Source organism: Oreochromis niloticus, linkage group LG23 (genome assembly GCF_001858045.2).
Source record: "Oreochromis niloticus isolate F11D_XX linkage group LG23, O_niloticus_UMD_NMBU, whole genome shotgun sequence".
In the NCBI taxonomy this organism is placed as follows: domain Eukaryota; kingdom Metazoa; phylum Chordata; class Actinopteri; order Cichliformes; family Cichlidae; genus Oreochromis; species Oreochromis niloticus.
The window spans coordinates 35,836,278-35,862,037 of record NC_031986.2 but is presented as its reverse complement, the minus strand read 5'-3'; the positions used below and the strand labels follow the sequence as shown (position 1 = coordinate 35,862,037).

The following is a 25,760-nucleotide window of genomic DNA, read 5'->3' as shown; positions in this document are numbered from 1 at the left end:
AGCCCCGGTATGAGCTGCACAAACTGGAATAAAAAGCCTGGAGGTGGCGATTTAAATTGTTTCACTCTGACGCTGCTCCTCACACTCTGCAGCTTCACTCTTCTTCTTGTTATTCCCACTACACCACAGGTGTCGAACTCCAGTCCTCAAGGGCCGGTGTCCTGAAACTTTTACAGGTGTCCCTGCTGCAACACACCTGAATAAAATTTGTAGGTCATTAGTTTAAAAAAAAAAAATTACTTCTAAAACCACTTTTATTGCACCATGTTCATTTACTCTTGAGCTGCTGTAACATGAATCAAATAGCTGAATTGCCACCTCAGAGAGTTGACCCCTGCACTACATCCAGTTTCAAGGTGTAAATATCAGCCACCTCCACTTTACTGGTTACTGTGATTAAAAAATGTCATATTGACCATTTTTGTGCACAGAGGCTAAATAATCATTTTAACAGTAGATATTATGTCATAAATAATTTTGTCACGTCTCAGAAATGCTGTCTGTATCCTGACACAAATGTGAGCGGTCGTTGTAATTGCAACGCACCTGACTACAACAAAGGTGGCCTTGGAGGCGGGAATATACCTACTGCGGCTTGTTTTATGCAGCTGTTTCCTAGTTGATGAGTTTTAAAAAAATGGCGGTTTTATTTTTTGTGAACGAGATGCTCTCGTGACTCATCGAGTAAAGCCACTGACCAGCCAATCGGTGGCATGCAGTCTGAGTCTGAGTCCCTATGACCTAATGGAAAACCGTGAATACCGTGCCGAGTCGATCCGAGTAGGTACGAATGGAAAATTGACTGCCTCGTGTCAGTTATCACTCTTTGAACTCCAGTTTGATTTCCTGAGCGAATTCTCTGATGTGCCAAGTTATTTCATTCAGTGTTATTGACCCCACAGAGTGGATTTTACTCTGGTCTGTCTGTGACATCAGAATCAGAATACTTTAATAATCCCTAAGGAAATTTTATGGGTTACAACTGCTCCAAGACAGTAACAGTAACAGACTAAACTAATGAAATAATACAATATGTTACAAAGTTTACAAATGTAAGAAATAGCACTATATACAAATCGCCCAATTCTAAACATCAAGAATATTGACAAAGAATATTACAGTGGTGAGAATATTACAGAGGTGAAATATATATGGTTGACATTTAACTCTAACCTGTGAACTTTGTCATTTGCTATTTTACTGTAGAGCGTGTGCAAAAGGGTGTAACTATTGCAGTGTTTACAATGTATTAGACGGAGTTTCTCGGGCTTTTGTGTTTGTGGCTTTCTTTGTGTTATTTAGTTGGGAGCGTCTGTTCCCGGGATCCGTGGGTTAATCCATCCTGTGCTCCCAGTCTGTTCCTTCCTGTTTGTGTTAAGCTCTCCTGTTTGAGTCTGTCATCTGTTACTTCCTGTTTTACTTTGGTGGTCTTTTGTCTCCTGTCGTTGTGTCTGGTTTAACTTTCCTTGTCTCGTTATCCCTGATTTGTTCCCACCTGTTCCCTCGCCCCTTATCACCTGCTGTGTGTTTATTATCCGAGCCTCCCCTTGTCCTCCGTCTGCTCCGTGGTTCCAGGTCTTCCTGCCCTGCACATAGTCTGACAGGTTCACAGCCACAGCTGCTTCGCTTCAGATCTCCTGTTTGATGGGAGCTCTTCTACATCCCATTTTTCACATCTCAGTGACTTCGTTATTTTTTTGATTGTGGACAGCACAGTCATCAGTCCTTCGGCCTGGATCATCACAAAGGAGAGCACAGGTGGGAAACACCAATCTCCATGTTCACCAGCTCATAAAAGACGCCTGACTTTCCCTGGATAAGGTTAATAAACACAACCTAAGCTGTAATGTCTAAAGCTGATGACCGTGAAAAATCTCTACGTTTCTTTACTGGCAAGATCAGCAGCATCAGGTTAGAGTTCAAGTGTCCCAGCCAGCTATGCTCTCAAAGCTTGAACTAATCAGAAGTCGGTTTTGAACTGATTTCCACGACAGGTGCACATCTTCCCTTTCCGACGAACACCATTAAAGCATTCATACATTTAATCATGCATTTAAAGAGATATGTCAGGACTGATTTAGGAACAGCACAAAGAGTTTATGTGCATTTCGTTTGTAATTTAATGGAGGTATGTGTACCCTGGCAATGGCTGGGTTCTTGTCTTTTATTTTATTTTTTATTTTTATTGTTTATAATTTCCTGTTGTTCTGCTGTTACCTTCAACGGATTTTTGTTTTTTTTTAAAAAGCTTGAAAAATAAACAGTAAATGCTTTCATTTGGTTTTATTTTGAAAGGTGTGACCGGAAGTGGTGAGGGGCTGTTTTTTTAGTCCAGAGCCGCGGAGCCACCTGTCAGTGAGCTACACGCACCGAGCCAAGCTTTATCGAATCTGTGAGCATGGGGCCGACAGGTGAGTGACGGTGGGGAGTCTGTCGTCTGACCGCGGCGTTTTCAGGTGAAATGAGCGGCTGTGTGCGCGTGCCTCCTCCTGGGTCCTCTCTGAGCTCCAGCTGCGGACTCTGTGGCAGCTAGCAGCAGCTTAGCTAACCGTTAGCAGCCGAGCCCGGTAATAAAAGCTCAACTGGAGAAGAAAACGTGTACAGGTTTGTTCGAGAGCAGAATAAAGAGAGCCGGCAGGGCATGTGTGCCTGGGTTCTCCACGTTTCTGTAGCATGTGAGCTAATCGGGCTGCTTATTCATGGAGCTAGCTATGAACTACCTGCCTGTGGGGCAGCATGTTCTTTAACGGGGAAGCGCAATTTCACTCGCAGACACACAACACGGGTTAGCTTCCACAGATCAAAGACAAACTCCGCCGGACTTCATTCAAAAATCCGCCAATTTAACGTCAGCGCTGTTCTCTACCACACGTGTCACTTCCTTAAACAAAAGTAAACACCTCTTCTAAACCTTCATCGCCTAATAATGATTCCGGCAAAGCGCTGACTACCAAACATGACTTATGCCATCATGGGAGGTGTTAAAGTAAGCTGATCGCCTTTTATACGTTTTTATTAGGTATTAATAAATGGTGTGAGAAGCAGACCTGTTGTTATCCCTTTATGTGCTGCTCTCTGACACGCAGGGATGTCTCTGCAACTGCAGCGTGTAAAAAGTGAGCCTTTAATCGTTTTTACCCAGATATTTTAGTTTGGATGATCATGACTGGATGTATATATATTTCGTGGAAACTCTGGGACATTATGTCAATATATAAGGCTACGATTACTGTTATTATTTCAGTATAACTGGCCTTTTATATCAATTTAGAATGGCCCATCCTTCAGTCGGGAGTTTAAAAAGGGGAAAACAAATAAATCCACACAACCAACACCATCAGTAATAATAATCTATAATAATGTTGCTTGGCTCTGTTAACAGATACGTAGCACAGGTCTGTAGAGTACAGACTGCTTTGTCTGTTTATAGCTTTGATGTTTTCTCACTTTTTGTGCTTTAATCAACATCTGGATCACTGGCATTACTCTTCAGCATCTGGTTTAATGAAGTTCAGCTCTGAAGCAAGCTGGACTTTTTCAGACAATAAGATGGCCATGAAATTAATAGATCCTAATCAATATTATAAATTGCTATATTGGATTAGATTTGCAGCAGTATGGATGCCTTGCCTCCTCCAGTGGCCACACAGCTGCTCTGTAGCCCCTCCCGTCTCTAAAAGCTGGAGCACTCATCACTGAATAACTTTGTGCGGGAGGAGAAGGACGCTGTCGGTCCTGCCGTCTGCGACGTCGGCTCACGCTCTAACAGGATAACAGTGATTTGAGTCTGAATTCAGCAGCAGCCCGCCTGGCAGACACTTTAAAACTCGTGTTGTCATTGATGTTGTTCTAATCTTCATATAAAAAACTGCAGCTTAGATTTTCACCTCTGGGATTGAAAGTGGTGTCGAGGTAGATAAACCTGTTACAAACCTGCTGCTCAGATCCCAGCATGCCGTTCAGTGCTAAAGACACGTACCCCTGCCCGAGCTGCAGACGGCTTAATAAATGCAGGACTTCTGCCGGGGCGAGTGCTGCTTTAACGACCCATCCTTCCTCTTCTCCATCCTCTTCCTCTGCTGTGATGTCCTCCCCCGTCTCCTCCTCAGGTGAGGTGGTGTTTGGCAGCCTGGTGCCGGTCTGCCCTGAGAACCGGTTGCGATGGGACCTGAACCCTGAGCAGATCCAGCAGCTCTCCGAGGAGCTCATCGCCAACACCAAGAAGGTGTACGACTGCGTCGGAGCCCTCGACCTCGACAACGTCACCTTTGAGAACACGCTGAAGGCGCTCGCCGACGTGGAGGTCGAGTACACCGGTGAGTGCTTCCCTGACCCTGAAGACTCACTTTTTCATAATAGTAATAATGAATAATAATGATAACAGCTTTACTTTTGTAACACTTTTCAAAGACACAGTTACAACCTGCTTCAGAGTTTGGATATAAAAAAAAAAAAACAAACACATTAAAGACTTGTACATATGACTGACACACAGACAGACACACACACCTACAAAGTTAGGTCCAAAGGTTTCAGTGTCCATGTCCCCATCACAGCAGATTTTAAATCAGACCATCAGGATGTGACTGAAATGCAGTCTCTCAGCTTTCACGTTTAAAGTGGACATGAAACATTAAGCATATAACTCCCTGACATAGATGTAACTCAGTCTGTGAAGCCAGATTTAAGAAATAAGTGCCTCAAGTTTTTAAAACATGTGTAGCGCCATCTTCTGTCAATAGAGAACATTACATCACCAGGTTGGTTGGTTGGTTGCGACTAATTGACTTTCATTAGTTTATGTTAGCTGACGAGTGAGCCTCTGAAAATAGAGGAGTGAATAAAGATAATTCCTGAACAGCTCATGCATAATTTTTTGTTCTTTGATGTAGCGCCGCACTGAGGCAGAATTACAGGAACCGCGTCCTCGTGCAAAAACGCTTTTAGTGATGACGTAATGAGTGAACATGTCAGAGCGTTTGAGCTGAGCGCGGAGCAGGCAAGAGGCCTGAGAAACTGAAAGTTTCTCCATGTGAGGGTCAAAGTTCAGATTCTGGTCAGAAGTAACTTCCTGTCACTCAGCTGACTGGACGAGCACCGATATCTGATCAGATATCAGAAACAGCTGGCTGACAGCTGTTGATCATCATCACTTCAGCAGTGAGCGTGGAGGCTTCACACGACACACCTGCAGGTTCTCTCTGGACGTTTGGATTCAACCTCACACCATGGTCAGGGGATCTGCACCTGCTGGCTCCTCCTCTCTGTCACCCTGACTGTGTTTGCGTATTTCTGGTGTGGAAGCTTTCAGACCAGAGCAGTGAGCTAAAGCACCACAGTCTCAATGATCTCCGAGGTAGAATTAGTGGTTTTGTCAGTGGAGTCTGGTGACTTTAACACGAGAAGCACAAACGAATGATCTGGCAGCAGGTGAAGGACTAAAATGCTCAAAATAATACTCATCACCTGCACAGGTGACACTCTGAGGACTCATGAAGATAATGAGCTTTGATCTGAGACCGCACATCAGTCTGAAATCTTTTCGGTCTCTTAAAACCTGCAGCAGGAAATGATGACCTGTAGATTTGTTGTACCAAGTACTCATGCAGTACTTCCTTTTCTCAGTATTATAACCACAGAAGGAGCAGAGCTCAGAGCTCTCTGATGACATGTTCTTATAGCTGTAAGGATATTTTTTGGTGTTTAATATATTTATTATTTTTCACAATGAAATACAAAAGTATAAAGCATAAAATAAAAAATGAGAGAAAAAATAAAATAAAAACCCACCCTAACAAACAACACCCCTGTTTGCTGTCAAGTAATCAAAAGTTTAAAAAGGAAAAACAATTCACATCAATGCAAAATAACACCAGACAAGGTATACAGAATAAGAAGGAAGAAAAATAAGTAAACAAATATATTTAAAAATAAATAATTAAAGGTCACTCCTGAACCTGTGTAGATGGTTCGTCAAAAAATATCAAAAAGGTTTTCCAGACTTTATTAAATTTATTAACAGAGCCTCTCAAAATGAACCTAATTTTCTCTAATTTAAGATGAAATAATACATCCTTAACCCAATGCGAAACCGTGGGCGGGGCTGCGTCCTTCCACTTCAAAAGTATTAGACGTCTTGCCAATAGTGTAGAGAAGGCAATAAGTCTGACCCCCTGCCGGTAGTGCCAGACCGTCGGAGTTGACCCCAAATAAAAATAAAAGCGGATTGAATGTTACTCTCATTCCAAATATGCATGACAAAGCCTCACAGTCATCCACCCAGAACTTTTGTATTTTGGGACAGGACCAAAACACATGAATCAAGGTGGCCTCTGTCAATTTACATCTTTCGCACGTGGGGTCAATCTGAGGATACATCTTTGCCAATTTTGATTTGCTGAGATGCACTCTATGCACTATTTTAAACTGTAGAAGGCAATGTCTTGCACACATGGAGGACGAGTGAATATTACTTAGAACATTGCCCCAGTCTGCTTCAGTAATACAGATTTTAAGATCTTCTTCCCAGGATCGCTTAATTGCAGACATAGAAGAGGAACCCAAGCGCGAAATCAGAACAAGTATTGACGATATGGCCTTTTTCTTAACCGGGTTAAAACACATAATGTCATCCATTACACATTTAGGGGGTTTATTCGGAAACCCTGGGATAGAGCCTGAAAGAAAGTGTCGTATTTGTAGATGCCTAAAAAAATGAGGCAAACGTGCCGTCAATGAATAGTTCTTTTAAAGATCTCAGCCCTCGCCTCTGCCAGCCCTGAAATGTGGCATCATACAGTGAAGGAGAAAAAACATAGTTGGAAGCTACTGGGCTGCCTAAACATATCTTCAGAAGATTAAAATGTTTTCTAAACTGAAAGCAAATTTGGATAGTATTATTAACTCAATTGTCATTCTCAATTGTCAGGCTTTTGGGTAATGGGATAGATGCACCTACGACAGATGATAGCAAGAAAGAACCAGAAGAGAGCTTCTCCATTTCTACCCATACGGGTCCGCTGCAGTGATGCTAATAGTGCATCCAGTAGGTCAGACAGCGTAAGTTGGAGGCCCAGTAATAATAACGGAAATTCGGTAGAGCCAGTCCTCCATCTTGCTTTGACTTTTGCAGATGTGTTTTATGCAAACGTGGTTTCTTATTGTTCCAAAGGTATGATGTATTTACAGAGTCCAATTTCTTAAAATAAGCATTCGGGATGTATATAGGAAGGCTTTGAAACAAGTAAAGATATCTGGGTAATACAGACTGTAAGGATATTTTTTTTTTAAGCATTTTGTGAACACAGATTCTAGTTTTAGTTTTATGAAGTATGATAACTGTGAGGACGTAGTTACTGCGCTCTATTGGAGTTTAAGCTCGATAAAGATGGACTGTGTTTATTGTACACTTTCTTTTCCAGATGTAACTTTGTTACACGACATTATAACATAAAACCCAAGGAAAAACATTTTTTAAATAAATACGAGTGACACGGTTAGAGATCAGGGGATTGAGGTGCGTCTGCAGAGGTTTTTTAAGCTCCGCGGGTACAGTTGTCCTTCCAGATGTTTCGGCGGTGAGATGGTGACCCTGAATGTAAAGGGGTCGAGCGTGTGGCGTGGACCTCGTGGGTTGTCGGGTCTTTGTGAGCGCTCGCTGCAGTGAAGCTCTGTGTCAGCACAGTGGGGCTGTGATGGTAAAGACTCATCAGCAGTTTGCAGAGAAAGCAGCTGAACCAGCTTCTGCTGCAACAATGGAGACGGAGGCTTTGTTCAGAGGCAGCTGAAACCCGAAAACACCTCCAGCTCTGCAGGAGGAAGCGCACAAACAGCCACGCACGCCACTTTAAAGGCTGAACACGGGCATCCATTGCGGCCTCCGCCTTTCTGATATGTGAGCAGATGCTCGCACCGCTAACAGGATGAAACAAACTGCACCTAAGCCAAAGAATAAAAGCGTGAGCTGGAAATGAGCTGAATAAGAGTTCAGGAATAATGGAATAAAGAAGGTGGAATAAGAAGGAAAAATCTCACTTTTACTTCAAAAAAGTGTTTGTTCTGCATGAACTTTGAAACAAAACTTATGATATCACCATGGTTCAGAAGAAATGTTTAACACACTCATGTATAAATGACTGCGGTAAATGCACCTCGCTGTTGCCTGCAGCCTGACCGCAGCGGAAGACCAAAATCCATGTTTGACTCACATGTTTGAATCCAGGAAAGCATCTTTTTGTTTTTTTATTTCAAGCATTGTTTTTCCTTGTTTTTCCTATCAATACTCATAAATCTGTCTAAAGCCTGTCTCATACATGGCCGCACACTTCCTTTGTCTGACCCCCGCTCTTTGTTTGGCCCTGCCTTCTGCCCCCCAGTCCAGAGGAACATGTTGGACTTCCCGCAGCACGTGTCTCCCTGTAAGGAGGTGCGAGCGGCGAGCACCGAGGCTGACAAACGCCTGTCCGAGTTTGACGTGGAGATGAGCATGAGGGAAGACGTCTACCAGAGGATCGTCGCTCTGGAGGTAAGATGATGTCACATTGCGGTCAGTTTTCCAGGAGTCAGCCAATCAGGAGGAGGACAGCTTTTAGGGAGAGATGGGGGGGGGTGAGATGGGGGTGCGTGAAGAGGGAGATTAATGTAAAGGAGGATTATTTTGCAGAGATGCTGCAGTGGTTTTATTCTGTTACTGAATAAGAATAAAGCTCATTTTCAAACCCTGCAGCTCTGCTGCTCTCTGAACGTCCTGTTTGTGTCTGCAGAAGAAGATTGAGCCTGAAAGCCTCACCGCGGAGTCCAAGCGGTACATGGAGCGACTGATCAAACTGGGGAAGAGGAACGGCCTCCACCTGCCCAAAGACACGCAGGAGGTAGCTCCTTCCTTTTTTTCTAACCTTTATTTAAAGGTTCTCATGTACAAATCCCCTCCTGTGACCTTCAGACCACCGCAGGCCTCGAATCCTCAAGTTCTCCCAGATCAGCAGAGCTGAGAGAGAAAAACTTCTCCTTACTTACTGCTGAGGTGGTCAGGTGACGGATGCACCTGTTGTCCTGTGATTATTCAGCCTATCAGGCTGCAGCAGGAAGTCTTTTTTTTTTTTTTTTTTTTTTTTTTTTTTTTTTTCCCCTTAATTGGCTGAGCGTGTTAAACATGTGACCAACCATTGGTAAAGCCGCCGCGCCTGCTAAAGGAGTGGTGTTACAGGCCAGCCCTCACACACACACTGCTTCATGTGTAACATAGGTGTGTCTCTGCCAGTGTGGACATATCCTCAGGTGTCACCCTAACCCAGTAACGAGCAGTGTAATCAGCCTCCTGCATGTAGTTCTGCAGCTGGTGGTCCTGTTTCCTGAGTGTGCAGAGCCAGGAGGAGGAAGAGGGCTTCAAGATACTTGATTGGTCCATGTACAGGTTGAAGCTGGCGCCTTTGATCATGATTTAAAAGCTGAACTGTATGATGGTGCGCCCATTCAGAGCTGAAACGCGTGTTATTAAAGTTTGGTTTAATATAAGGTCTGACCTGACTTCTCTCTTTTTGCTGTGACAGGAGATCAAAACCATCAAGAAGAAGCTGAGCAACCTGTGCATCGACTTCAACAAGAACCTAAACGAAGACACCACCAGCCTGTCCTTCACCAGAGACGAGCTGGGTGAGTGGAGCTCCTTCAACATTTAAAAGCTCTAAAAGCTGCTGTTTGTAGATTACTGGACAGTCAATGTGGCACTGAGGCCTGCTGGGTAATTTGCCATCCACATTGTTGACATTGTTGATTGTCGATGATAGAGAAGCACATTTAATTCATCACATTTAAACAGTCAAATTGTTTCAGGCGGCCTCCCCGAAGACTTCCTGAGCTCTCTGGAGAAGGATGGTGACAAGCTGAAGGTCACGCTGAAGTATCCTCATTACTTCCCCACCATGAAGAAATGTTTTGTCCCAGAAACCCGCCAGAAGCTGGAGGAGGCCTTCAACTCCCGCTGCAAGGAGGTGAGAGCGGAGGACCTCCAGAAGTAATTTGAAGAAAAAAAATCATTTATTATTTTTGCCCTGTCCACAGGAAAGCTGTTATTGATGTTGGTTGATGTGTGAGGTCTGCTGAAGAGCAGACATCAGTCAGGAGTTAGACGAGCTGCAGGGTGGGGGCGAAACTTGGCGACGTCATCCACAACCAGTTTGGTGTTAATCCTTCTTGTGCTGGTTTGCAGGAGAACTCGGCGATCCTGAAGGAGCTGGTGGAGCTCCGGGCTCAGAAGTGCGCTCTGCTCAGCTTCACCACGCACGCCGACTTCGTCCTGGAGATGAACATGGCCAAGTCTGGGAAGAAGGTGGCCAGCTTCCTGGGTGAGTCCTAAAAGCCCGGCTGCAGCCTCAGAGCTGCTGTTGTTGATGATGGTGACAGTAGCAATGACCTGCTGGGAGATTTTATTCCTGCTGAAAGAAACGAGATGACAGTGTGAAGTGTAGTTTCACACTGCGGTGAGGCAAGTCCGGTTTCTCTCTGTTGTCTCTCAGAGGACCTCGCCCGGAAGCTGAAGCCGCTGGGTGAGGAAGAGCGAGCGGTCATCCTCAAGCTGAAGGAGAAGGAGTGTCAGAAGAGAGGCCTGCCTTTCAACGGGGAGCTGCACGCCTGGGACACGCGCTACTACATGACCCAGGTAAGAGCACAAAGGATGGTGGGTAATGGTGTGCTGCTGTCCCACTGATGCTCTGTAAGGAGCTAAAAGACTGACACCCACAGAGCTTTAGACTCATGTTAGGTCTGTCCAAGTTTAACAATGAAGCAGAGGAACTGAGGCCATTTGATAAGTCGTATTTCTGTTTATCTCCTCCTCCTCCTCCTCCTCCTCCTCCTCCTCCTCCTCCTCCTCTCCTGTCAGGTGGAGGAGACTCAATACGCCGTGGATCAGAACCTGTTGAAGGAGTACTTTCCGATGGAGGTGGTGACTCAGGGTCTGCTGGACATCTACCAAGAGTTACTAGGTCTGTCCTTTGAGCTGGTGGACGGAGCCGCCATCTGGCATCCTGATGTCACTCTGTACTGTGTGAAGGACCGTGTCACTGGTCAGGTGGTTGGGCAGTTCTACTTGGACCTCTATCCGCGGTATGAAACTTTGCATCCTGGATAACGAAGTTATCCTGAAACACACACAGAGATTCATCAGGACATGAGATTCCTCAGGACATGAGGTGTATCACTCCTCCTGTTTTCCAGGAGGAGTGATACACCTCATGTTGTCAGACTTGCAAGGTTTAGGCCTGTGGTGTTCTCCTCTGTCTTATAGTGGACAGAAACGAGTTTTTGGAGTGGCACAAATAATTTGTGTGCCTTCTTATTTGATGCAGAACACCTGATTGTTCTCTGAATAGTTTGAAATGGTTATATAAAAAAACACCTTGGCTGCATTTTTAGATAAATAGCCACATATAACTTTGTTTACAAAACTTGTGCATAGGTATAAAAATTTACAATTTCTATTTCCATTTCAAGTTATGAAAATGATTTGTTAAACATGTTTGTGGTTGTTAGAGTAAAATATGTAACTTTTTTCGACTCTGATTTTGTTTTGTTTTTTTCATCTGAATTTAGATCAATTGTGTTACAGTACAGTCAAATGAAATGACTGTACTGTAAAAAAAAAAAAATACCTAAAATGAAAAAATACCTATAAATTCAGACATAAGAGATTGTGCTGAAAGGAATGATACCAAACGAGGTGAGATAAATGGTTTTTAAAGGTGAAATGTAGAGGTAAAATTAAAAAGTAGTCAAAAATGGCCAATTGTACCCTGGACCCCAGAGGGTTAACTTGGCACTGTGCTTCCTGTTCTGTGCAGTGAAGGGAAGTACGGCCATGCCGCCTGCTTCGGCCTGCAGCCAGGCTGTCTGCTGAGTGACGGCACACGCCAGATGTCGGTGGCTGCAATGGTGGCCAACTTCAGCAAGCCAACGGCGGATGCCCCGTCGCTCCTGCAGCACGACGAAGTGGAGACGTACTTCCATGAGTTCGGCCACGTCATGCACCAGCTGTGCGCTCAGGTTAGCTGATGTTCACCTGGGGCCAATAACGATGCTCAGGTTCTCGTGGTTGTGATGAATCTTTTCAGATAAACGCTCTATAATGTGGCACTAAATGATAAAATTATGTCATGGTAAACTTCCTGTCTGCAGGCAGACTATGCCATGTTTAGTGGGACTCACGTGGAGCGGGACTTTGTGGAGGCTCCGTCTCAGATGTTGGAGAACTGGGTTTGGGAGAAGGAGCCTCTGCAGAGGATGTCCAAGCACTATAAGACCGGAAACCCGATCCCTGACGAGCTGCTCGACAAACTCATCAAGTCCCGCCTCGCCAACACTGGTACGTATTGCACAGGCCCCTCTGTTACACTTGAGACTGTTTGTCTGGTTAATTCTTGTTATTGGTATTTCTGCAGGTCTTATGTTTTTTTTTGACAGTTGGGAGAAGCTTTAATACGCTCACACAGCTTCACTGGACAGATTGGCGTCAGATAAAATGAGCTTTGCTGCTAAACTGAGTCCTCTCATAATCACATTTCTACACGACATCACAACAGAAATAATCCAATTCATAACTAACACAGTAAATTATTTTTCAGCCAACATTTAAACTCCGCCTCTCCTCAGTCTCTCCAGAAGAGGGCATCATTACACAAAACACTGGTGTATGGTTTAGTTCCACCTGCTGACGGCTCGCATGTGGAAATGTGGACATGCTTTGTGGATGTTTGGATCATTAAACTTAATAAAGCCATCGAGAGTGCTCCAACGGCCGTAATCACCCCCCCTTCTCTACACCCATGTCTTTAGTTAGACCACAGCAGGCGGCGGTTTGGGATGCGTACTCACAGATGCAGGAAGGTCTCCCTGAAGCCCCCTAAGGGCCCAGTGGCGCCAGTGACCGGCAGCCTCACCTCTGTCAGTGCGCCCCAGGGCAGCTGTGGCTACAATGTAGCTTGCCATCACCAGTGTGTGAATGGGTGAATGACTGAATTTAGTGTAAAGCGCTTTGGGGTCCTTAGGGACTAAGTAAAGCACTATACAAATACAGGCCAAGCCCAGCAGAGGTCTTTGTGAGGGATGTTAGAGTGTTTCATCAGTGGATCAAAAATAAATCCATACCATTAAAATCTGAGCGTCGGAGTGCTGCTCTGAGACTGAGTGTTAGAAAATGTGTGTTTTTGGGCAGTGCCACTGATGACCTCTGACTCTTTGCAGGTCTCTTTAACCTGAGGCAGATCGTCCTGGCCAAAGTGGATCAGGCTCTGCACACCAGGAAAGGCCTGGACCCCGCAGAGGAGTACGGACGCCTCTGCCAGGATATCCTGGGAATACCTGCCTCACCTGGTATGTACTTCTGATTGGTCATGGCAGGGTGTGACACTAGCACACACAGATCTTTCACCTCCGTTTGTGTTTGTGCTTCTTTTGTCATCACTTTTGTCTCTGCAGGCGTTTTCTGGATCTTTCTTGTCTCTTTATATCCTCTGGTGTGCTTATTATTATTATTATTATTATTATTATTATTATTATTATTATTATTAATTTTTTTTTTTTTTTTTTTTTTTTTCCCTTTCCCTTATCTGGGCTTTGACCTCTCCTTCCTATCCTGCAGGAACCAACATGCCAGCGACATTCGGACACCTGGCAGGCGGGTACGATGCTCAGTACTACGGTTACCTGTGGAGCGAGGTGTTCTCCATGGACATGTTCTACGCCCGCTTCAAACAGGAGGGAATAATGAACCCAAAGGTCAGCACCTCCAACGTTTACATTTAGATAGACAGGCAGGAGGTCAAAGGTCACTCTAAACTACTACAAGATGAAGTTTGAGGTATAAATAAAGTTGAGCAGCTGAACGTGTGACAGGAGGAGGTCCTGATTCACGATTAGTTTGTTAATGAACACCCTTCAAATAATCAATAAAATAACAATGTTAATGAAACACAAACTCTGCACAAAAAAATGAACAGTTTACAAAACACTGCAGACAAGTCATAAACTGCACAAAGTCGAACCCTCAGATACAGTTATTTTAAATAAATATACAAGATGATAAAAAGCAGTGTGTCGATTTCAGAACATCTGTCATTTAAAAAAAGGTAAATGTTTATTAAACAAATGAAGTGAAATGTGTGACATTTAGGGCGTTTACAGCAAAATATATACAAGCAGAAATATTAATAAACAGGGATCCTTTAATTTCATGTAGTTCTGAACTACAATTCTCATTTAAAATGTTTTTTTTTTTTTTTTTTTTTAAAGTGAAAAACAGCACAGCTCTGTTTGAACAGTTTGTATCTCTGATGGAGCCCACCTGTCCAGGTGCACTCGTTACCATGGCGACCAGATAAGCAGAGACTTTAATGATCCCCGCTGAGGAAACGAGGCCTCACAGCAGCTGAGTGACTGTAAAAAGGAGGAGGAGAATGCCTGAAGGAGGAGGAGGAGGCCTGGAGGCTACGGTGGCCCAAAAGTACCAAAACAAAAACAGAGATGTGTTTTCAGGGCCACAATGAAAAGCATCGGGGGGTTTTAATTACAGTAAAAGAGTAAAAATACTTTAATGAAGTTTTTGTATTAGAAGCTGAGAGAGGTTCTCCAGATGTTTTAGCCCCTCCCCTCCTCCATAATTTAGTGTTTTAGTTTCTGGATAAAACGGTTGATGAGCTGATGTTATTGGTCATCACTGAGCTGAGCCGATCTTCTTTATCCGTGTGACATGAACAGGCGTTGTCACCTGCTGAGTGAGGGTGATGTTTCCAAGTGACAGGATTTACCGTGCAGTGACTCAGAAACGCCAAGGTCACCTCGTATTTGACCATCTTCACTTCTTGCAGTCATAAGGAAACTGAGCGAAGATGGTTTTAAGACGTTCTCTGAGGATCATCTGACACATTCATAGTTTCTCTTCTCTGATTGGTCCCCCAGGTGGGTCTCGACTACAGGAAGTTCATCCTGCGGCCCGGCGGCTCAGAGGACGCCTCCGAGATGCTGAGGAAATTCCTTGGGCGGGAACCCAAACAGGAAGCCTTCCTGTTGAGCAAAGGACTAACGGTGGAGCTGGATGCCAGCACACCATGTCCCTGCTGACCAATCACAGCAGCTGGCTCCACCCTCTCCTCGCTTCCAGACGTGAAACATATGAAAGGACAGACTGAGATTTTCTAGAAAAAATTGTAAAATGTTCCACAGAAAAACCTGTGAATAAAACGGTTCAAGGTGCCTTGTGTTGTGTCTCAATACCTGACTGAGGGTGCTCACAGGAAGTTTCCTTCTGAGTGGGCCTTCCAAAATAAGAGTCTGCTTTTGGACATTTGGTTTCAGAGTCCACGTTTTTGCCAAATAACATAAAAAAAATAAAATAAAAAAAAAAAACGTGCCAAGAAGAACCGATTGGTTGAGGTCGGCGTCTCAATCGCATTTCTCCGGCGTTGGTTGAAGCTTGCGCCATCTTAACATGCTGCAGTTCAGCTTCAAACATGGCTGCCAAGTTACTTGAAAAAAGTTATTGGTTACTAATTGCTGATTATTTCTCCAAGAAAGTAATCTTGTTACTTACCTGATTACGTATTTTCAAAAGTAATTAGTTAGTTTATTACTTAGTTACTTTTTAAAAACATGATACACAACCTCAATACGTAAAAAAGCAATAGACCTTTCAGCCCAATTCGATTTTCTCTGCATAATCAATCATATAAAACTGAATCCAATGAAAAAGTCTCTTTTTAAAACTTGTTTTATTAATTTTAATCTTAACTTTATGCACATTGCATCAAGCAAAAATTAAATTATACACAACAGTCTCTGACTTATTTTAATTTATATGCTGGAATATGCAGAAAATAGGTTTAAATGTTAAACAAATTTCTTTTTTTGTGGTTACACTCAATTTTTCAAATAGATGCAAGTAAAACACAGCAAAAATAAATAAAATCAAAGACTCAGCGGCACTGAGTCCTGTCGCTCTATTTTCACCTGTTTAGCAGAAGTGGGGCCGTCAGAGGTTTGCCCGGTGCCGCAGCGGTCATGTCTGTGGGGGGATCCGGGGGTTTCTCTGTGACTTTCACATTCCCGTGGCAGCGTGCTAGGCGCTTACTCAGATTTGAAGTTTAATTTTTATGCTGTAGAAAGAAGTTTTCTTCCCACGCAGTGTACAGCGGACGCTAATGTTTTGTCACTTTTTACGGAATCAAACTCAAAGTAATGTCAGTACTTCCAAGCTTTAAACGCTGCATGGTCGTACTCTCTCCTACACTACATATTATCCATTATTGATCTACACACTGTCGCACGCTCGTACGTCATTGTCATGAGACACTCACAAACAAAATCACGGTTTAGTAATGCAGTGTGCTTACAGGACAGTAACAGTAATATAATTACTTCTTTTGCAGTAGTAGTCCCTTTACTCATTACTTGAAAAAAGCAATCATATTACACTAACACCCACCTCTGGTTGGTAGACAAAGCAACAACCCCAGACCCAGCTTTGCTTCTCAGGGGTTCCTTCATCATCTTCACATTTCCTCCTTTCTTCATGATTCCTTACACTTTGATGAGATTCCCAGTTCCCAAAGCATAATGCACCACCGTGCTTCCCAGCGTCTCTGTCTACTGAGCGCCAGTTTTTGTCTCCGTGCCATTCCTGTGTATTCAGCAGGTCGATCCTGTTCTTTGACACTACAATCCCTGACTCGGCTAAATCGTCACAAGTGTCTCTACAGATGTACTGGGGTCAGAGACATCTCTCATCTTTTCTTTCCAGAACAAGTTTTAAGAGTCATCATGCATCTTCCTTTTACTGTCAAAATGTTAGAAAAGGTTTTTGGAGAAGTGCAATATTCTTGCTGCGGTGAGGTGTTGGGAAGTTACAGAAAAGGCTCTTCTCAAAGTTTCAAACAACCCTTCACAGATAAATGTGACCTCAGCTCTGCATTTGATACCTTTTATCAGCATTAATCTTAATCCAACCACATGGTAGGGATCCGTGCCTTGTGTTTGAGTGATTCAATCTTACTGATGGAACATTTTCAGTCTCACTGTCTTGTGTGGTGTTCCTCAGGGATTTGGTTTCAGTCCCTACTTATTTCCATTGAATATTCTGCTATTAGGTCACATTATAATTAGTTTTAATACTCTTCATCAACCGTACCTCTCCTTTTAACCTTACATACAGTATATATTATGTTGTAACTGTCTTAATGGAAAAAATGAGATTTTTAACATGGGAGTCTATGGTGACTGACCCACAGCTGGAGACCTGCTGGAGGGCAGAGGAATTGCAGCTTTGTGTATTCAGCATCTAAATCGGTGAGATCATGTCTGATTAACTTTCACCGAAGAACAAACTCTAAAAATCTCTCTAGAACCTAAAGTTGTGACATCTCTTTGTCTTCACCACTCGTAAAGCTTCATCTGGCAAGTAATAAAACAGAGATCCTTCTGGAAGCTTGTTGTTCTTGTAAGAAGTCAAACTGCTGACCTTCAGCCTGCAGCAGAGCAGTAAACAGCTGCTGCTTCTTTCTGCTTTATGAACTTGAGCGCCTGCAGGAAGGGATCCAAACCCCGATAGGTCCGTGTTTACATTGGATCAACTGTTTGTTCTCCATTTTTCACCTTCAGGCTGTTTTGTTTTTTTTAACAATCGGAGCTCTCTGGGGAGGTTACATCCGACTGGGAAACTCCTCCGAGTGCCGACGATGCTCTCAGAGCTGCTCTCCCTCTGACAGCGCTCACTCTGCTGGACTGCTCACATCAAGACTTTAATGTTTGGATTTTACATGAAACACTGAAAAAGCTCAGAAACGTGGCTTCCAAAATTTTTAATGCAACGTGCATAAAAATCAGATTTTTAGCTGCAGGGCTGGTTGATGCTTCATGCAGCAGTGCCAAAGAACCACTTAAACAGCCAACAGGTTGAAGGAAGTGAAGCCGCAGAGGCTGAACATGAGGTACTCATCACTTTGCACACGTTTAGGTTTGAAGGTAGTTGGCAGTAAAGTAATAAACTGCCAAATGAGCTCAGGCTCATGCCGCTCTGCAACCGCCCACCTCTGTTTTTCTCGTTATCATCTTTCTTCTGGCGTGTAATTAGCGTGAGCTGCAGCTGTGAGCGGCGGCCCCTGAAGGCCCCGGCTTAGTAAACACAGGTGAGCTCACTTTTACACCTGAGCAGGTGAGCCAAGCTCGGTGGGAGCAGAGCCCACAGAGAGGAACATGATGGGATTCTTGGAAATCCTGTTCTTTAATAGCTTTAATTTTTACATGAAAACATCGATTCCATGTCAACACAGCCTGAAACTAACGATGAGTTTAATATCTGGCTGATGACAAACTGAATTCATGGAACACACAAACGTTTCATTACAGATTCAAAGAGCAGGTCATCTGCAAATCGCAAGGTTGGCGGGTCAATCCCTGGGTGCCCCCCTCTGTATGCCAAATACACGCAAGACACTGACCCTGAGCACCCGATGCAGTCATCAGACTGTTAGATATAACGTGTTTGCATGAACTGATGTGAATGAGGCATGTTGTATGAAGTGCCGAGTCCATCTACCAAAGCAAATATTTCTTTTCTGTAAAACCTTTCAGACAGTTTGACTTTGACTAGTCATATTTATTTATTTATTTTTATATTTTATTTTTAAAACTAGTTAAAATGAGCTGTACGACTGAAGCTGAATCCCTGCCCAGCTGCTCTTTCATATTACAGGAACTATGGAGTACTTACAAACACACTAAAACATCGATCAGACAACATCCAGGTGGTGTGAGTAACTCTGAATCTCTCTCCATCATGGCCTTGTTAGTTTGTGGGACACATCAGAACTCTGGGTAAGCGTGAGAATGCAAGGGAGTTTGGCTCAGTACAAACCTGCAGCACTTAGGCAGGTTTTCATGATGTTTACTTGACTGGTGTAAATAATCAAACACTTGAGGTGGAACAGTTTTATGCCAGATGTCCTTCCCGATGCGACCCCAACACTGTTGGAGATTGTCGGGAGTTTAAATGACCGCGTGCTCCTGTGAGCAAGATCAAGAAGCTGTGATTTCGATGAGAATGATCTGCAGTAAACATCATTATGAACTCTGAGTCAGAGCAGAAGAGCTGTAAAGATGTTTTGTTTGGCAGATCTTCCAGTTTAACGTGAGCGCAGCAACACTGACGCCACTCTGCGGGGACAACTGCAGCTCAGGTGGGAGGATGGTTGTCCTGGAGGAAGCTCTCTGAGGGAACAAACAGGCAGGAGTACAGCCGAGGAGCCTCAGACGCCAGGAGAAGGAGAGGAGGACGACCGGTTCCAGGCTGAGGATGATGGCGCAGAGTCCGACAGAAGGAAGAGGAGGAGAGATCGGCCCGCAAGATGTGCTGAGAGGATGGACAGACGGAGCTCAGAGGATGAAGAGCAACATGATCCGAGTGTTCATCAGCTCCACGTTCACAGGTCAGATTACCTCTGTGGGCTCAGAGAGAACCTACGCGTGCTGCTCATCACCAGTTTGAAGCTCAAACATGGAATCCCTTCAAAGCTGGAACTGGTTTAACGATGAAGAGCTCTGCAGCTGCTCTTCATCGTTAAACCAGGACAATGAACAGCTGCAGAACTTTTACAGATATATTTTTCTCCAGCTGGCAGTCTGGACCTGATTCTGCAGCACTGTTCAAACATAACTGACTTTAATTGATAACTGTTCTCCAGAAATATAGGTCAAAGCCTACAGAGTTATTCTGCAGGGTCAGATGCTGCTGAAGCTGAAATGATGAGACAAACTGAGGAGCCTCAGACTGACCTGAAAACTGCTTTTTCTGCTTCTGTAATGAGCTGATGTCGTCACATCACGTCTTTATAGGATGAATACGATTATTCTGATCATGCAGAGTTAATCTGATCGAGTTGAAAAAATAAAAGCATTGAGCTGAGCAGAAAGGTGCTTTAATCATTTCATACATTGGCGATGGAGCATATCCTGTGCTTGTTTTTTTTGTTAGTAAAATGGCTGAAATGCCGTTTATATGTCCTTTCATGTCCACATAACGCACACAGAGTTTGAATAAATATACAGTGGGTACGGAAAGTATTCAGACCCCCTTAAATTTTCCACTCTTTGTTATATTGCAGCCATGTGCTAAAATCATTTAAGCTCATTTTCTCCTCAGTAATGTACACACAGCACCTGATATTGACAGGAATACAGAGAATTGTTGACATTTTTGCAGATTTAATAAAAAAGAAAAACTGAAATATCACATTGCACATTCATGTTAACAAAACACTGTAAACATTTATCCACTCCCTCTCTGTCACTCTTGGGGAGGCACTTCAAGTCCTTGAAACGAGGAACCAAAGCTATGTAAAGCGCGTGTTCTCAACAAATCCACTTGGCAATTGTGTCAGTCAATATTTCTGAGGTAGACTTACTGAGCCCCTGATGCTCAGTGAGTGGTTTGTTGCAAGCTGGGTGATGCATTATCCAAAGTCCTAGCAGCATCCCTGACTAACGTATGCTTCGCGTCAATGTGATATTTTAAGCTGGAAGTGCTTTGGTGAAAAGAAAATTCCTTCTTGCACAATGTGCATAATACTTTATGTCGGTCGACTGTTCCGTCTTGTTATTTTTTTTAATACTCAAATTTCCCATCGAGAGGGCCAATGTGCGTTTATCATCTTCCATATGGAGTTGATTGGTTCAGCTGCCCGATCTGGTTGTGACGGGGTCTGAATACCAGGAGGTCTGAATACTTTCCGTAGCCACTGTAGATGGGAGGTCGTTAGATTGCGTTTGACCTTGTTGTGTAAAGACTGCTGAGAGTTTGTGTGATACAGACTTTAGTTTTGGTCAGGGAGCAGTTTCTTTTGCACAGAAACACGATGTAGAAGCCCGAGAGCGCTCAAACCATGCAGGCTTTTATTTTCAGATACCTCACAAAATCAACTAAATGTCAAACACAGTGAAAGTGGAGCAGGTAGAAACTTCGTACCTCACTCTGCTCCTCTGGATCCGGGTCAGAACATCAGGACGTCGTCTCCCACTTTTATTCTGCAGTTTGATCTGTTGTGATGTTTTAACTTCCTAGGACCTGCCGTCCACATATGTGGACATCACATTTTGGGTTATTTAGACCAAAATACTCAATTTTGCTCTGCATCGGCCTGATATCCACTTACGAGGACATTATACTGCTACTGTTCTATCAAAATTTTAAACGAATATCCTCATATGTGGCTCTTATTTTTCTTAAAAACAAAAATAAGGTAAAAAAAAAAAAAATCAGGTAATTCTTTGTTTTTACATTCATTGGGCCCCAATATGCCTAAATATAAAAGAGAAATTAAAAATGCATGCCGTGGAAGAGTTCGGGTCTTAGGAGGTTAGTACCAGATGTGTTGTCCATGCTCATGAGGATAAAGAGTGCAGATGTGTATCAAAGTGTCATTCTCACTTCTGAGCTAGATCTCAGAAGTGAAGGTTCGTCTCGGTCCCAGGTTCACTCACTGAAACTCTGAACTGAGACCTTCTTCTTTGCTCTGCTGTTCAGTCTGAACTTGATGTGAAGCCAGCTCAGACGCTCTGATTGGTTGTGCTCTGAGCGCCTCGTGTGATTGACAGTTTCTCTGATCTGTGGTCAGATATGAGCAGCGAGAGGAAGGCTCTGCTGGAGAAAGCTTACCCAGAAGTCCGGTCCTTCTGCTGTGGGCTCGGCCTGGTGTTCGAGGTCAGTTCAAACCTGTTGTGGTCATTAAACCTCATGTGAAACTGTCAGTCATGAGGGTTTGACCATTTCTACTCCTTTCCTGTTTTATTTTGAAATCCAGTCTCCTTACATGCCTGTTACATTCACTTCCTGCCTTTTCTTTGTTTTCCCCCAGTTTTCTGCCCACCTTGTTCCTCCTCTTTCACCTGCTGGATCGGTTTGTTACCTTCATGTTTTCTTTCCTTTTTCACTTAGATTTGATCATCTTTGTGTTCACGTCTCTTTTTTCAGTTTCTGCCTATGTGGCACGTTTTCTCCATGGTTTGGTCTCTTACCTGCTGATGAAACACCTCCAAGGTGCACAGGTCTGGAGATTCCGCCTCTTTTCCACTGACCAAGGCAGAAATGATCAACATAAATGACCTGTATCCACGTGAAACAGACTGGTGCCAAAAAGCTGCTGGGGTCAAAGAACCACTGACATCAGGGGTATTTTAGTAGTTATGGCAACAAAGTCTCAGTGATTGGCAGGAGCAGATTTTCCTCACACAGGAAATGCCAGCTTTTCTGCCGGTGTTACCAAACCGGGACAGTTAATGTGACTCAGGGTCAGTTATGTGAAAGCTGCTGAGGTGTTAGCTACACACAAGGCGTCCTTTGGTGGACTGACATGAAGCACCAGCTAATATGAGCGAGTAGAGGCCTTGAGGGTTCCTGCTATGAAGGAGCATAATAAAACTTAAACAGCTAACACTGTCATTACCTTTGTTAAACCAGTCTAGTCCGGTGTTCAGAGGTCAAAAATTACCAAACAACCAAAAACTTCAAAACGAAATCTTTATTTGAAATTGAGTTCAATAAACGTTATCATAAAACGTCCAACTTAGTCTTCAGTGAGAAATCTGAAATTTGCAGCTCCTTTACTCAGATTATTACAAACCCCACTCGACAGCCACAAAGGCTCCACCGTGGAAACCACAGCAAACAAGGACCACTCCAAGTTAACCACCAACACTGTTTATCAGGGTTTTCTTGCCTGAAATTAGACAGGAAAGGATCATCTATACAGCCAAATGAAAACTTATTCAAACAGATTAAAAATAATAGGTTAACTGGCCCGGTCTATTGGTAGGAACCCTCCGTGCTGCATGTGGCAACCGTCCCATCAAACCTGACGAGGAGAAACAAATACCTTAGTCACACTATTTTAACCCAAAGCACGATCCTTTCCTGAACCCAGCTGAAAAGTTTTTACTTCCTAAACACAGTGAAGCATAGGATCCTGGCTGTGAGCTCTAAACTGGGACAGTTCACTTCCTGGTTGGTGCGTCACAATACCAAAACAACCAAAACACACCTCATGAGTAACGAATGACCCATGAGCAGGTGCGGGGCTTCAGGGCTCACCATTTAACCCACTGACCGCACATCTCCCCCTGAACTGCTGTGAGCTGTCTGAGTGGAGGTTTATACCTGCTGAGTGTTGAATGAGGTCACTTCCTCTTCAGGTTGTGGATCTACGCTGGGGGATCCGAAACGTCCCGTCAGGAGACCACGAGGCCTGTGAGGTCTTCCTGGAGGAGATCCAGCGCTGCGAGCAGATGTCAGCTGGTCCAACGTTCATCGTGAGTGCTTTGTCCTCTTCGTCACCGGGTCAAAGGTTAAGGTTAGACTGCAGCCACAAACGAGCACTATGTTTATTTTTATTAACATTTTATGTGTGTTTAGGTGAATTTAAATGTCTCTATTTCTTTGTTGACTTTAATTTTTTTTAGTTTATGTGTGGATTATGAGTACACTGAGAGCTGTAGCTGAAGGACACAGTTCTTTTGGATCTGAAGTGTGCGCTCATTCTTCTTTTCTTTATTTTCCTGTTTCTGGGCTCTGAAGGCTCTGCTGGGGAACCGGTACGGCCACCGAGCTCTTCCTCGACTAATTCCCGAAAAACTCTTTGACGCTCTTCTGTCCAAACTCTCTAAAAATCCAGAAGGCATTAAGACACTCAACCAGTGGTTTAAAAAAGACAGCAATGCCGTCCCACCCACCTATGTCCTTCAGCCAATCATAGCTCACTTCCCTCATTACATCGACCTTCGGCCTGAGAGCGGGAAGCAGCACGACAAAGATGTCCTGTCATGGCGCCTGGCAGAGACTCGGCTACTGCGACTACTTCGATCTGCAGCCACAGACGCCGAGGACACCGGTGACATCACAGCCGAGGAGAAACAACGCTTCTACACATCAGGTGAAAGCTCGCGGACACCATGCACAGCTCGCCACTCAGGTCGCCCTCTGTTGTCTCTGTTTTCTCAGTGTTTTCTTGTTCTTCTTGCCCACAGTCACAGAGCGGGAGTTTGAGCGTGGTTTGTGGCAGAATGACTGTGAATCATCTACTCTGCTCTTCGTTCGTGAGATTCCCCGTCAGAGGTCCAGGGAGGGGCCCAAACGTCTTGCCAAGTTCATGGATGTGACTGGCGATGGCCTGCTGGATGCCGAAGCTCAGGGACTCCTCGCCGGGCTGAAGACACGGCTCTTTGTCAAGTCACAGAAGATCCTCAACCTGCACTCCGTGGAGCTGAGCAGAGGAAGCATCAATCCGAAGTGCAAGGAGCATGCTCAGTACCTGGACAGCGTCTGCGAGCAGTTTGCCTCACAGATGAAAGCTCGGATTGGCGCAGCGATGGATTCGCTGGGCCGGAGGAAGATGTGGGGAACCACCGAGGAAGAGGAGAAGATGGACGTATTGGTGGTCACAGAGGCGAGGCGGCACATTGCCATCAGCGCTGAGCTTTGCAGAGGTTTCCATGGCAGGGAGGGGCTGCTGGGGAAGCTGTGCCTCGCCATGTGGGAGTCCAGTAATGTCCGCCACAGGCCGCTGGTGGTTCATGGTGGCGCCGGGATGGGGAAGACGGCGGTGCTGTGCAAACTGGCCCAGGAGATGCGTGGTGTACTGGAGGCCAGGGCAGTGGTGGTGATCAGGCTGCTTGCAGCTTGCCACCCTCAAAAACCCGACATTGACCACGTCCTCCACAGCATCTGCACACAGGTATGCCTGGCTTGTGGTCTTGCTCCGCCCTCTCCGCTGACAGTCTCCACTCACTTGGAGCTGCTGCGATTCTTCTGGGAAGTTCTTGAGCAGGTTTCCCAGCAGGGCAGTGCTCTGGTCATCGTCCTGGACTCTGTGGAGCAGCTCGCAGACCAACATCACGCTCACAAGCTCCGCTGGCTGCCTGTCGACCTCCCACCCAACGTCCATGTGGTTGCCTCCATGGAAACCAACAGCGAGGCATTTGCCAACATGCGGTTTAAGTTGGACTCTCTGGGAAGCTTCTTTGAGGCAGAGCGTTTGTCTTGCGAGGAAGGTGAACGCATCATAGAGTCAGACCTGCGAGCCTCTCAGCGGACGCTGACATGCGAGCAGAGCAGCGCAGTGCTGCAAACTTTTGAGTCATCTGGCTGCCCGCTCCACCTCAAACTCATCCTGTCTGTCGCCAAACGCTGGACGTCCTTCACGCCACTGACAGAGCTGCGTCTGGGTACCAGCACTCAGGAAATGATGTCACACCTCTTCCTTATGCTGGAGGAAAAACACGGGAAGGAGCTGGTGGGCGGGGCTTTGGGGTACATCGCTCTAGCAAGGTGAGGATATGGTCACACCTTTCTGACGAACGTCAGATAACCACATAAGATCGCCACTGTTTCTATTTGGATTTATCCATTGATTAATTTTAATAACATGATTGATTGATCACAAAAAGGTGATCAGTGTTTCTAAAAGTCTGAACTCAGAAAGCCAGAAAACAACCAAAACACACAAAAATCTCATCATCTGATCACTTGACTCCACAGAGAGGGTCTGCTGGAGGCTGAGTTGCGTGATGTCATGTCCCTGGATGATGATGTCATCAGTGAGGTGTACCGGTACTCCCTTCCTCCGATTCCCTCACTGATCCGGCTGCCGCCCCTCCTGTGGGCGCGGCTAAGGCGGGACCTTGTGGACCACCTGGAGGAGCGCTGGACTGATGGAGTCGCTGCCATCGCC

At 44.7% G+C, this 25,760-nt stretch overlaps 2 protein-coding genes and 2 long non-coding RNA genes across 6 annotated transcripts in view; 2 read left to right on the top strand and 2 right to left on the bottom strand.

The window, feature by feature from the left end:
• Positions 1 to 1,523: 1,523 nt before the first annotated feature.
• Positions 1,524 to 15,244, top strand: thop1 (thimet oligopeptidase 1). Of its 2 annotated transcripts, none has more exons than XM_013275099.3 (15): positions 1,524 to 1,758; positions 2,296 to 2,411; positions 4,110 to 4,316; positions 8,376 to 8,524; positions 8,763 to 8,870; positions 9,549 to 9,651; positions 9,832 to 9,989; positions 10,208 to 10,343; positions 10,515 to 10,657; positions 10,880 to 11,103; positions 11,838 to 12,039; positions 12,172 to 12,358; positions 13,237 to 13,365; positions 13,634 to 13,770; positions 14,950 to 15,244. In XM_013275099.3, the coding sequence occupies exons 2-15, from the start codon at positions 2,399 to 2,401 to the stop codon at positions 15,109 to 15,111; spliced, it is 2,058 nt and encodes a 685-aa protein (XP_013130553.1). In that variant the 5' UTR covers positions 1,524 to 1,758; positions 2,296 to 2,398; the 3' UTR covers positions 15,112 to 15,244. The 2 variants fall into 2 exon arrangements, with proteins under 2 accessions (XP_013130553.1, XP_019206947.1); XM_019351402.2 differs by lacking the exon at positions 14,950 to 15,244 and adding an exon at positions 14,284 to 14,305.
• On the bottom strand, positions 10,914 to 11,262 carry LOC112843805 (uncharacterized). The gene is made up of 2 exons (XR_003216318.1): positions 11,229 to 11,262; positions 10,914 to 11,176 (listed from the first exon to the last, which is right to left on the bottom strand). It is a non-coding gene; the product is annotated as an uncharacterized LOC112843805 (long non-coding RNA).
• Positions 15,245 to 18,333: 3,089 nt separating the features above from the next.
• Positions 18,334 to 25,760, top strand: part of nwd1 (NACHT and WD repeat domain containing 1) — an 18,950-nt gene continuing 11,523 nt past the window's right edge. Inside the window, exons 1-6 of one of the 2 annotated variants that reach the window (XM_019351415.2) lie at positions 18,334 to 19,469; positions 21,654 to 21,739; positions 23,227 to 23,343; positions 23,609 to 23,963; positions 24,058 to 25,357; positions 25,568 to 25,760. The exon at positions 25,568 to 25,760 is cut by the window's right edge and continues 11 nt beyond it. In XM_019351415.2, coding sequence (XP_019206960.1) covers positions 19,337 to 19,469; positions 21,654 to 21,739; positions 23,227 to 23,343; positions 23,609 to 23,963; positions 24,058 to 25,357; positions 25,568 to 25,760 — 2,184 coding nt within the window. In that variant the 5' untranslated portion in view covers positions 18,334 to 19,336. The remainder of the gene's footprint in view (positions 19,470 to 21,653; positions 21,740 to 23,226; positions 23,344 to 23,608; positions 23,964 to 24,057; positions 25,358 to 25,567) is intronic. The other variant, XM_003451290.5, reaches the window with a different exon arrangement.
• LOC112843804 (uncharacterized) overlaps positions 25,683 to 25,760 on the bottom strand; it is an 8,245-nt gene continuing 8,167 nt past the window's right edge. The window contains exon 3 of the long non-coding RNA XR_003216317.1: positions 25,683 to 25,759. This is a non-coding gene — a long non-coding RNA (uncharacterized LOC112843804). The remainder of the gene's footprint in view (position 25,760) is intronic.

What these genes read in the sequence shown, in the direction of transcription:
- thop1 (XM_013275099.3), top strand. An exon ending in TGCACCAGCTGTGCGCTCAG is followed by an intron (nt 12,040 to 12,171) that starts GTTAGCTGATGT and finishes TCCTGTCTGCAG; the next exon opens with GCAGACTATGCCATGTTTAG. An exon ending in GTCCCGCCTCGCCAACACTG is followed by an intron (nt 12,359 to 13,236) that starts GTACGTATTGCA and finishes GACTCTTTGCAG; the next exon opens with GTCTCTTTAACCTGAGGCAG.